This window comes from Bos mutus, chromosome 12 (genome assembly GCF_027580195.1).
Source record: "Bos mutus isolate GX-2022 chromosome 12, NWIPB_WYAK_1.1, whole genome shotgun sequence".
Lineage (NCBI taxonomy): Eukaryota > Metazoa > Chordata > Mammalia > Artiodactyla > Bovidae > Bos > Bos mutus.
The window spans coordinates 29,075,228-29,087,500 of NC_091628.1; the positions used below are offsets into that span (position 1 = coordinate 29,075,228).

The following is a 12,273-nucleotide window of genomic DNA, read 5'->3' on the forward strand; positions in this document are numbered from 1 at the left end:
AGCCCTATCACTGGTCTTTGCTGGTCTTCCCTGGTGGCTCAGCAGAAAAGAATTTGCCTGCCAGTGCAGAAAACACAGGAGACATGAATTCGATCCCTGGGTCAGGAAGATCCCCTGGAGGAGGGCGCAGTAACTCACGCCAGGATTCTTGCCAGGAAAATCTCATGGACAGAGGAGCCTGGCAGGCTACAGTCCATAGTGTCGGACATGACTGAAGCTACTGAGCACATGAATGTGGTCTTTGTTGAACTTAAAATAATACACAGACAATTGCAAAATAGAATTTTATTTACCTGATTCTTTTTTTCACATATAATCTTTCAGTACAAAAACATGTCCAGGCCTTCACAAGTGCTTTTCATTTTCCAAAACGAACAAACTTACTAGCTTTTTTGTTAAAAACAGTGGGAATTTATTTGAGTCCAGTATTCTTAAATCCCCCTTCACACTTATCTGTGTGTTCTGTGAAGGCAGAACTTGCCAGCAATAGGGATGATGCTCTAGAGAAATTATATTTTAAAACATATGGAAATATAGTTTTTGGCAGTTGTAATGCCCAATTTTCCTCTGTGGTATGGGCAACCTTAAGAAAAGTATTTTGAGAGCACAGCTCTTCTGACATCACATACAAGCCAGAAAGGTGAAGGGTACCAGGTGAATAGTCAGCACGCCCCTCTGGTCATATATTAGACTTCGAGCCTTGTGCAAAGTTCTGCTTTCAAAGCTGCCGCTCCACTGGCCTCCTTAGGGAGGACTTGAGGTGAGTGGACATCTCAGAAGTCCTTTTGCTATCACTTCAGCAGGATGCTGATGGATTCATTTGACGTTGAAAAAGCAAGGAAAGCGATTTAGGCTTAATGCGATTATGGCCACGCTAGAATTAGATGTCATGAATGTTTTTATTTAATGACAGTGCAACTCAATTTAAGAGCAGACTGTGCAGGGCCAAAGGGCGGGCATCCATTGGTAGGTTGGCCGTGCTGCTGAGATAGAGGTCCACTGCCCATCAGCCTGCTATTTATGGGTCATTAGTGCCTCGCAGGCACGTCGGGGTGAGGAGACCCTCAGGTACAGTCCTCAGGTGGTAAACACCACGGCTGCCATCGGAACGTCATGCCCGACACCCTCCTACTATGCTCCCAGTGCAGTCAAGTTTTGCTCTCAGTAAAGATGAAAAGCGTTGCAGGCGTCATCTTCCAAACGCTGTGCTTTTTCAGGTAGTCCCTTTGAAGCCCAGTGCTCCAAAACCGTGACTAGGAAATTGGTTTCACTATATTGTCCTCGAGGTTTATTTTGCTCAAAGCCCCAGGTTTAAGTGCGGAGGAGTCATCCGCCCACATGATGGAAGTAGACACGCTTTTTTTTTTAGTTTTGAAAATGGATTTTCTCCGATGTTTGTGCAGCAGCTGTTTCAACTTGTCCTTGAAAAAGCTGGTTGTGAGAGTGTAGAGGATTGGGTTCAAGGCACTGTTTACTGGAAGGAAAAAAATGACGACCCAGGAGGTGATTGTGTCTGGAGAAGGAAACGAAACGTGAAAGAAAGGTGAAGATTTAATACACACAAAACACATTACATGCTATAGTTAATGCCATTTTTGAGAGGGCTACCTGTTCCATCTAAGTCTTCTCTGACCTTATGGAAAATCTCTTTGCCAGAAGAGCATAGGAGCTACGGATTCAAGGTCCTACATGAACTTTTCTGAGTTTTAGTAACTACTCTGTATTTGTCGTAAATCAATATGGGAGGAAACATTATGTGAAAACACTTTATAAACTATAGATTGATACGTACTTTTCTAGTTTCTTTTGCCTCTCCTTATAGAAAAATAGGAAAAAGAGCAATTAATTGGACAATGTCCAGGAATCTTCTGGTTTAGAGTCAGATCTGAACTTGGTCTAAATTTCAGTCCTGAAGATCTTCTTGCCTTACACTACTATATTCAGAATGGAGTCAGAAGATCTGAGGAGCAAAAAATATATATCTCAAAACTCAGTGAATTCCTTCTGTGTGAAGCCTTTCAAAGGCTAATAGAATATAAGGGAAATGTAAGGGAAATGTTTCACAAAAAGGGAGGAGATATTTTGGATGACAGAGCATTTTCTGAATTTAGTTGTCCCTTGATATCCACGGTGGGACATACACCAAAATCAGCAGATTCTTAAGTCCCTTATAAAAAATGGCATAGCATTTGCATGTAACTTATGTACATCCTCCCTTTAAATCATCTCTATATTACTTATAGTACCTAATACAATGTACTTGAATGTAAAGAGTTATAAATACAATGTAAATACTATGCAAATATGTGCTAACACAAGGCAAATTCAAGTTTTGTTCTTTGGAAATTTCTGGAAAATTTTCCCCCAATACTTTTGGTGTGCGGTTGGTTGAATCCATGGATTTGGAATGCAGAGGTACGATGGGCCGACTACATCATTTACTTGGTTAGGATGAAATGTGTTTTCCTCCTCAAATAGAGCCTGACCCTAGGCTTGCACACTTCTTAGCTCTGAGACTGTGGGCAAATCACTAAGCTCCCCAGACCTCAACTGCCTTATCTGTGAAAGGGGCTGATGATAACTTACATGACTGATGTCCGGGAGCTGGGCCGGCTCTGCGGACGTCCCTTTTCAGCACTAAGCCCTGTGGTTCTCCAGACCCACCACACTCTGCTGCCTCCTCCCCTATCTTCAGAGTCAGAGAACTGTCATCTCGGGAGACCAGCATCCTGCCTTCCCCTCTCCCACTCCTTTGTGACTGCAACCTCTTGCTTCCCCACCCCGCAGTTTCTTATCCTTCACACACTGTTGCTTGCTCTTCTCTTAGTCCCGCTCTTCCCTACATCCTTTCTGTTCTTCTTCCGGTTTGCTTTCCATCTCTTCTCTGACTACTTATCTGCCCCTTCCTCCTCCCCTTTGACCTCTCCCTTCTCCTTTTTCTATGTTTGCCTCTCCTTTTTTCATCCCGTCTTCTCTTTCTTTTCCTTATTTCTTTTTAACTGGAAAGAATATGAAAGAAAAACATTTGTATTTAGCATATCTTAGATTGATTCAATGAAGTTTTATATTACTATATATTACTTGTCCTTAATTTTTTAAAAAATTAGATACAAACAGTATGTGATGGAAGAAAAACTGTTTTGTTTTTTTTTTTGTCTATTGAGTCCTTAAAGGAAGCTGTGATCAGGAATGAGGTGTCCCGTTAGTCTCAGGGTCACTCGGTGGTGTAAGGTTAGATCATCTCAGGACTGAGATGGGAGGGCTGAAGCCGGCTTACCTTTGTGGCTGAGCCCAGGTACTATTGGCCACCTGTCATGGTGGAGAAGACCCCACAGTTCTTGGAGGGTGGGGAAGGGGTGGGTTTAAGTTTTCCCAACACCATGGGAAGTTGGGCGAGGAAGGAGAGGCTTAGTCAAGTGTGGTAAAGACTTTTCTCCTGGTTCCACTGCGACATTCAAGACAAACCTCAAACTGCTGAACTATAAAATGTAGAGAAAGACTAACGTGTGGCCCAATAATGTTTCATAGTAATTTCTTCCTGATCTGGTTCCCTATCATGGTCTGAAATGTCTTAGACTTTCTCCGAGAATGACGATTACTACCCCTGCTATCAGGCTTCCCTGGTGGCTCAGTGGTAAAGAATCTGCCTGCAAAGCAGGAGATGCAGGTTCCTTCCCTGGAGAAGGAAAAGGCAACCCACTCCAGTATTCTTGCCTGGGAAGTCCCATGGAGAGAGGAGCCTGACGGGCTACTTACCCTACCATAGGGTCCCAAAAGACTCGGATAGAACTTAGCAACTAACGAACTACCACAACCCCTACTATCAGAAAACCTTGTCGTGAGACTAAGCTGATAGGTTAAAGGGATGTGGTGGGTGTTGTGTGGCATTTGTAAGACATCTGACAAGCCAGAGGGACATAAATAGTTGGAGGAGATTTTTACTTAAAGAGTCTGCCTGCAATGCAAGAGACCTGGATTTGATTCCCGGGTTGGGAAGATCCCCTGGAGAAGGAAACGGCAATCCCCTCCAGTATTCTTGCCTGGAGAATCCCATGGACAGAAGAGCCTGGGAAGCTATAGTCTGTGGGGTTGCAAGAGTTGGACATGACAGCGACTAAGCACACACACACGTTTGTTACTTAGCCATCCACCGGGCCCAGTGTGACAACCACATGGCCAGGGCCGTGAAACAGACTAGTGGTTCTTAACCAGGGGGGTGCACCTCAGAATCACAGGGCGATCTTTTCTAAAATATCCATACCCAGGCCTTGGTCCCTATAGACTGAATTCAGAGGCAGGCTGGAACCTGGGCATAGATATTTTGTTCTGTTTTACGCACCCTTGGTGAAGCACCACTATCTAGCTCCGGTGGAAGTGAGACACTAAGATGCGGTTTTTCTCTATCTCCTGTGTTTTTATTATTCTAGTCAGGCTTACACCATTATCCAATTCCTATCTTAAAATACTGATTATAGAACACTGAGGAGGGCTTCCCTGGTGGCTCAGTGCTAAAGAATCCGCCTGCCAATGCAGGAGACATGGGTTCGATTTCTGGTCTGGAAATATCCCACATGTTGCAGAGCAGCTAGGTCCATGCACCAAAACTATTGAGCCTGTGCTCTGGAGCCCACGGACTGCAACTGCTGGGTCCACATGCCCTAGAGCCCGTGCTCTGCAACAAGAGAAGCCACTGCAATGAGAAGCCCGTGCACCACAACTCGAGAGGAGCCCCCACTCGCCACAACTAGAGAAAAGCCCGCACAGCAAGCAAGGCTAGAACAGTAAAAAACAAATAAAATTATATATATACACATATATATTTATTTTATTTATATAAAAATATATATGTAATATATAATATATTTTATTTATATACATATATATGCGTATATAAACACTGAGGAAATCATAACTCAAGCTGTAGGGATTTGTGGAGAATTCACTACACGTAAGACCCTGTATTCTGACCTCGTCAAACAGAGGACGAAAGCAGACACAACGTGCTTGGGAATCATAGAAGGGACTGACCTGGTATTTCCACCCGGGAGAGGGAAAGGATTTTAATTACAAATACAGGAATCCAGCAGATGGCTTCAGAGAACACTATAAAAAAGAAACGGTTCGCGACAGCCACCTCTCTTCCCATGTGACTCCTCACATCTGAGGTCTGCAGGGCAGTTTTTTGAATGGAACAGAACATGACAGTATAGGAAAACACAATAATGAGGAAAGCCAGCAAGTTCACACCTGTTGGGAAAAGCACAGCTCTTAACATCTCGGGCGTATACATCAACAGCAGAAACACTGTATTACTTAGATGTTTGGTATGGTGCCTTTTCCAAGAACCATTCTTTGTATTAGCCAAGTGGTAATCAGGTAAAACCCTGAACTCACGGCTATAAACTGGAATAAAGGCATTGGGTTCGCCAGATCAAAAAGATATTTCAAATACATAAACACATTACCAAGAATTATAGACTTTGAAATTCAGATCTAGGTCTATCATGGGGTAATCTGTAGCTTTTTTAAAGCAGGAAAAAGGCTACTTAATTTTTTATCTCTCTGCAAATTCAAACCTTAAGGGATTACTATAATCACATGTACATATCAAAAAATCAATATGCCCTATTCCTTTATCTTATAAATATGATTAAGATAACCTTGGGATATCAAGAAGATAATAGCATCAGAAACATTATTTCTCATGTTTATTGGTCTTAAATCAAAATAATACCTAGGACAAAAAAAAATCTTTATTTTCCTTCAGATTGTCCATAGTCATCTAAACCCAAATTCAGAACTCTTTAGACTATTTTAGAAAAAAGAAGAGTAAGAGAAAAACTAAAAAGTCAACTATATGAATTACTGCTTTAGAGCCACTTATCCCACGATCGTGACTTTTTGGTCACTTTGTTATATTCTTGCTACCATAAAAATCCTGAGGGCTCATCTTATTCCTTATAGTGAATGTAAAATATCCATATAATTTCAAAGTTGTTTTAAAACGTCCATCTGAGTAGATGGTATGTAAGACTAGTAAAGTCTAGGGAAAAATACTATAAACTCATGGTGTTTCATTTTTTTTATCCAAAACATTTCGCATGGAATCTCATTACAAAACCATACAATTGGATTTCACAAAATGGGTTGATCTTAGGTCTACTGTCAGAAAGTTAAGAATAAATAAAAAAAAAGACTGTTAAAGATGTTTCTCCGGTACAAATCCTGAAAACAGACCTATAGAAAGGTTCAGAAGTGTATGTTCTGGAAACACCATAGGAATGTGAGATGTTAACAACAGTGGAATCTGGTGAGGCATGTCTGGAATACAGGAAACTGTACTGTCTTTGCAACTTTTCTCTAAATCTAAATATATTCTAAAATTTATAAATTATTTTAAAACTATATATTCTTATTTTTAAGCAAAAATATTGGCCTTTAAGTCTCCATGTCTCACACATAAGCTGTGTAAACGCAGATGATATTTGTGTGTGTGTGTGTGTGTGCGCGTGTGCTAAACCCTGTCAACCACCCCACACCTCCACCACAAGATCCAGCCACACAAACTTCTTTTGCCCTGTATCTGGGCCTGTTCCCTGGCTGCGGGTCTCTGACTCCTGGAACACAATGTCTGCCTTCACTTGGCCCGTGTATCCTCATGCTTTGGGCCCCCATTTGGGCTAATTTTTCCTGAGGCGCCTTCCCCGGTCCTCAGATCTTGGGCTCCTAGGACAGTCTGCACTCCTCCTTCCTGGCTTCTGTCAGCTGGTGACACAAGGACGTGTTTACTTGTCTTCATCCTCCTTGCTGGCTGCAGGTCTGTGGGGACCAATCTATTTGATCTCCAGTACCCAGAACAGTGCCTGGCCTATAGTAGGTGCTCAATAAATCCTTTTTGAATCCACGAATATAAGGTAGTTAGTGTGTGTGTGTGTGTGTGGCTATGCGTGTGTCGGGGAGGGAAGTTTTCCATGAAGTGCAACTCTACTGGGAACGGCTTACATTACTGCAGACATGATATAGCCATGAAACACAACTACCAAATAGGCTTGTGTGTGAGAAGTATTATTAAAATGGTGCAAATTAAGTGTTTTCTTTTTCAGAGGGAGAAGGAATAGGACCAGAATAGCTGGGAATTGTGCTTAGGGCCATTTTGTGATGGGCTTTAAAGTGACTAATTTAAACTTAACCCTGGTTGTAGGGGTTCCTAAAGGTCTCCAAGCAGAGGATACTCAGTCCTTGGGATACTCAGGTGGTGAACAGATAAACAGGAGAGCAAAGACCCCAGAGGCCAAAACACCAGCAAGTACTAATGTAATAATTCAGGGTGAAGGTCATAAGGCTTTAAAGAAAGGTACAGCAGCAGATAGAGACTGAAAGAAAGAGAAGTCAGAGGCATATTTTGAAGAAAAAACATTTGATGAAAAAGAAAGGATGACAGAGCTTATTTCTTCCTTAGATGAGGGGACCAGATGCGAAGGGGGGAACTGAATTGATGATACAGCCCTGGTTAAAGACAGAACACAGAGATGGCCTTAGTGCTAAGCAAGAGAGATACCTATTAGACAATATAAAACATTTTTTTAATCTTTAGGGGCTAAACTTCTCATTCACTTGTAATAGAAAATGTTGGGTTTTCTTTTCTAACAAATTAGGGAGAATTAAGGAAATGGAAAAGCACCCTTCTGTTGCTGACTCTAGAGCTGCATTTATGAAAGGCAATAAACTTTTCTGGCATTTCCATTCAAATAATCTCCTGCTAGTGAATTTCAAGAATTTTGTTATTATTATTTATTTGGCTCATATCTAGACTGTGAAAAAATGAGTTCAAATAACTTGGAAGGGTCACAGGACATGGCAGTGAACTGGAATTCCTCCAGATCATTGTCATTGTGTATGAACATAAAATCAAAGGGTCTCACAGATAATAAAAAAGATCATTTGGAGATCCTGACAGTATGTTTTTGTTTTTCATACTAAATCTTTTAATAAAAATTTAATAAAACACTTATAAATATGCAGCAAGAACTTTTCTTTAAAAAAAGGAGACAGTCTTAACTATATTTGCTTACTTTCTGAAATGGACAAATATGGCTTTACTGAAATTTGAGGTACTTCTATCAAAATGATGTTTGTCCAGGAAATGAGAAATAAGTTACCTAGGAAAATTCCAAGAGAATACCCTTTGCTTCCAATATCTTCTGTTTGGTCATAATAAAGTGGGAAACATACTCCATTTTTTCCATAAAAGTTTCCAAAATAATCCTCTTTCCACAATGGAGTCACAGCTATTAAGAACCCCACAATCCAGATGCAGATGAGGACGGCCAGGGTCTGCCATTTTCCAGGACGAATGTTACTGAAGGGAAAGACAACGGCCAGGAACTTCTCCAGGGTCAAGTATGTGAGCAAGAGGACAGAGACCTCAGTGGACAGCATGGCCAGGAAGCCCAGGAGGCGGCACTGCAAGCTCTCCATCCACAGCAGCGCATACTTCTGATACTGCCCGCGGTACTTTAGATCGCAAAGGCCAATGAAGAACAGATAAACACCCATCAGGCAGTCCGCACCTGTTGAAGAATCACAGAGTGTGTGTTGGCAGTTTCAGCATCTCTGTCTTCGTTTTCTGATTAGATCTGCTTCCTCTATACTGTCCTAAACGAACTAACGTAAACACCCACAATAGTACTTAGGAGTACTGTTTGAAGTCAACAGACTTCAAAAGGTATATTATCTCTAAAGTACTACACTGCATCTTTATAATTTTGAAAAAGTGGTGGTAGGGAGATAATTAGGGTTGTGGGGAGCCTGGGCTTCCCAGGTGGCGCTAGTGGTAAAGAACCTGCCTGCCAATACAGGAGACATAAGAGACACAGGTTTGATCCCTGGGTCGGGAAGATTCCCTGGAGGAGGGTATGGCAATCCACTCCAGTATTCTTGCATTGAGACTCCTATGGACAGAGGAGGCTGGTGGGCTACAGTCCATTGGGTCATGTAGGGAATTTAGGTTTTAAACAGTAAAAAATATAACTTACATATTTAATAAAAGGAGTAATTTTCTGGGCTTGAGGAACATGGATGTTACTGCAATTAAAGGTTAAACAAAGCATAGTTTTGTAACCTACAACCTGTCCTTCTATAATCCATCCCTTGACTCATTGACTCCCTGTTACTTCATTTCCAAGACATAAATCACTGCAGACTCATGCAATCCAGAACAGAGTAACCAAAGAGAACAATAGGACTTTCATACTTAAAAAAAAATTTCCCAGAATATGTAACTCATATTAAATGCCATTTGCTGAAGGCTGATATAATCTAGAGCACAGCACACTGAAGATACCCTTAATCCATTTACACGGGAAATATACTTACAGCAAAGGATTTTGATGGACGTAGCGTGAGTCGTGTTTTCAGCTTTAATGAAAGATCTCATGCCAATGACAAAAAGATTTCCAAAGCAGGTTATGAAAGCTATAACCCAGACAAATACTCTGAGGATATTGTTAGCCAAGAGGTCCTCAAATGAAGAAATGCCGTCAGTCAAGGGCATACATATTCGGACATGGGGAGCATAGGAGCAGTATCGAAAGTTTTTGAAATAACTAAAGTCAAAGGGAAAAAAGAGTCACTTGACAGCAATGACACAGAGACGACAGGTGCAGTCCTATCTGGGGCTGCAGCTGTGGAAGGTGTGTGGCTTCACTAGGCTTGGTTATTTTTGTTTAGTAGTGATTATGGGAGGACAGAGTTCTTCATTCAGTATTACTTTACTCTAGGCAGTGTTCTTCCTTTAAGGTGAAGAACCTGAAGAACATGGGATCTGTGGCAAGGACGTGAGAATGGGAAGTCTCCAGGGCTCTAATTTTCCCTGCCACATTGGGTGTGTTATAAGAAGTTGATGGGGGTGTTATAAGAAGTTGATGGCCATTGTGAAACTGATATTTAACAAACTTTCAGGGGCTTGGGTTTGGGACATTAAGATTCTCACTAAAAACATTACTTACTTTTAAGTCTATTCCCTTAAACTAGCCTTCTTTTCCCTGGTAGGGGCAGGAAGGGAGGGTCCGTGAGACTAGGAAAATTCAGTCTCATGGCAGCGAGTAGGAGAAGCAGCTACACAGATTCCTGGTCAGGGCCTGGAAGGACTTAAACCATTTCGAGAAGAAAATACAGGCTCGTCTGTGATTGGTGTGTTTATGATCTAAGTGTGTGCAATCTTCAAGGGTTTAAACTGGGGAGGTCATTTGGATTTAAGGTCATTCTCCAAACATGTTATTTTTAGGATTTTCTCCCATAAAACTCGTTCTATTTTTTTATTCATTTACCATTTCTTTCACTTCCTTTCTCATCTAATCTTTTTTTTTTTTTTTTTTTTAATCTGTTCATTCAATTTTGCTAAACTAGCACGTTAAAGAAAGCTTTACTTTGCCTGGCTTCCAGGCCTCCTGTGATTGGACCCCTGGCTACCCTGATGATTTCACCACTTCCTGACCATGTTCCCTCCACCCAGACACGTGGGCTTTCTTCTGATCCTCAGACAAGCAGGTTCACCTTCTTTTCAGTGTGCTGCTTTTGCTTTTCCCTCTGCCTGCAAGAACCTCCCCCCAGAATTGCCTCCCTCCATTCAGGGCTGCTTGACTGTCACATCTCTGACTTCTGGGGGAACCATCCACATTCCCTTCCTCCATCCCTTGAACTCGCAACACTTTCCTTCCCAGCATTTCTTCATCATTTATTTGTTTCCTAGTTTACTTTCTGGCTCCCGAAGCTCCATGGAAGCTCCATGGGGCAGATTCTTCTCTCTCTTGCTGATCCCTGTGTTCCCCCTGGCCTGAGGGAGGCCCTGGACACACACATGTGTTAGGCAAGCAGATGAATGGTTTAGCTCTGGCTGTGTCAGGTACCCCCATCCTCAAATAGCAGTGGTCCAGCCTCTCTGCCCGCTGTGACCAGGGCAGGTGGGCAGGTGGAGGTATTTCAATAAACAATGGACAAGGAAGATGAAAGGAGAATCACTAGGTCCCTTAGTAGGGAAGGAACCACGTTCACAGACTTTCTGTTAATTGTTGGGTCCTTCTTGACCTCAACCCGAGGTTCACATTTAAAGCAGCTGCTTCTCCATCAAATTCTACAAAGGTTGAATTTCTCTGTTCTAAGAAGACCTCACATTCTGCCCGCAACAAGGAAATGCTAGCCTCATTAAATATTTATCTACTGGAGCCACAGAAGGAGAAGTTATGAAAACCATTTGGATGTACATCAAATACTTGTCTTTGGGTAATCAGTCCTGCTGCATAAACATAAACAAAATGTTCTCCCCAAAGTGCACCTTCACACTAACCATTTCAGCCACTTGCTGCACCCAACTTGATATCTTACATCGAATCCTCCCTATTGTTGTGGATGACAAGGGTTAATTTTTGAAATCAGAACATATAGGTTACACAGTTGATAAAGAAATGATCATGTCATATACACATATATTAACACAACTTACACAGTGCACTTTAGCCAAATATATTAACGTGACTTATCAAAAACTACTATAAAGATGAATTACCTCCATTTTGCAGTGCACTCAGTAACAGAAACAACACCTGGAATTTATATAGCATCTTTCTTCCTAAGGGCTCAACTCTTAGAGTGGCCGACTGCTCACTCATGTGAGGTGAATTAATGTTTCCAGGTCTCTCGAGTACCATTAGCCAGGGACTTCATCTTGTGTAATATGTGGCATTCTGGTACCCTGATCTCTTATTGGGCCTCAATTGGATAAACAGCGTGTTTCCAGAGAGAAGTGTCATTCATGTCGGCACATCATAATATTGAACTCTATCTGAACAGGGACCAAAGGTGACAAAATTAAAAAGTTCTCAACAAAAAAGACTTTTTCTTGCATAAAAACACATTGCAGTGATACATTAGACAGTTTACGCTGCAGCATCTGTAACATTTCACCATATGTTCTTCTCTGTTCTTTCAGACATACATACATGTAGGAAAGATTCTTCATGGGTTGAAACATCCGTGTGTTTATATTCGGAATCTCTATCCTTTCCAGGTCTCTGGAAAATAGGCACAATAGGTTTCTTGATTTTAGGGTTTAACTTTTTAATCATTGTTTTCTTTGCCGATCTTAAAAACCATGCTTCAAAATCTTCTGTTATCAATTCAAAATAGGATGAAAATTTTTCAATAAACCATTTTAGAAAATTGCCATTTCTATTTATGCCTCCCAAAACTTGGGGTTGATTTTGTCACTTTCACATG

At 41.4% G+C, this 12,273-nt stretch overlaps 1 protein-coding gene across 1 annotated transcript in view; it reads right to left on the reverse strand.

Moving 5' to 3' along the window:
• Positions 1 to 329: 329 nt before the first annotated feature.
• Positions 330 to 12,273, reverse strand: part of RXFP2 (relaxin family peptide receptor 2) — a 198,058-nt gene continuing 186,114 nt past the window's right edge. The window contains exons 15-19 of the mRNA XM_070380214.1: positions 11,997 to 12,068; positions 9,376 to 9,605; positions 8,160 to 8,570; positions 5,029 to 5,247; positions 330 to 1,513 (exon numbers count right to left, since the gene is read on the reverse strand). Coding sequence (XP_070236315.1) covers positions 1,254 to 1,513; positions 5,029 to 5,247; positions 8,160 to 8,570; positions 9,376 to 9,605; positions 11,997 to 12,068 — 1,192 coding nt within the window. The 3' untranslated portion in view covers positions 330 to 1,253. The remainder of the gene's footprint in view (positions 1,514 to 5,028; positions 5,248 to 8,159; positions 8,571 to 9,375; positions 9,606 to 11,996; positions 12,069 to 12,273) is intronic.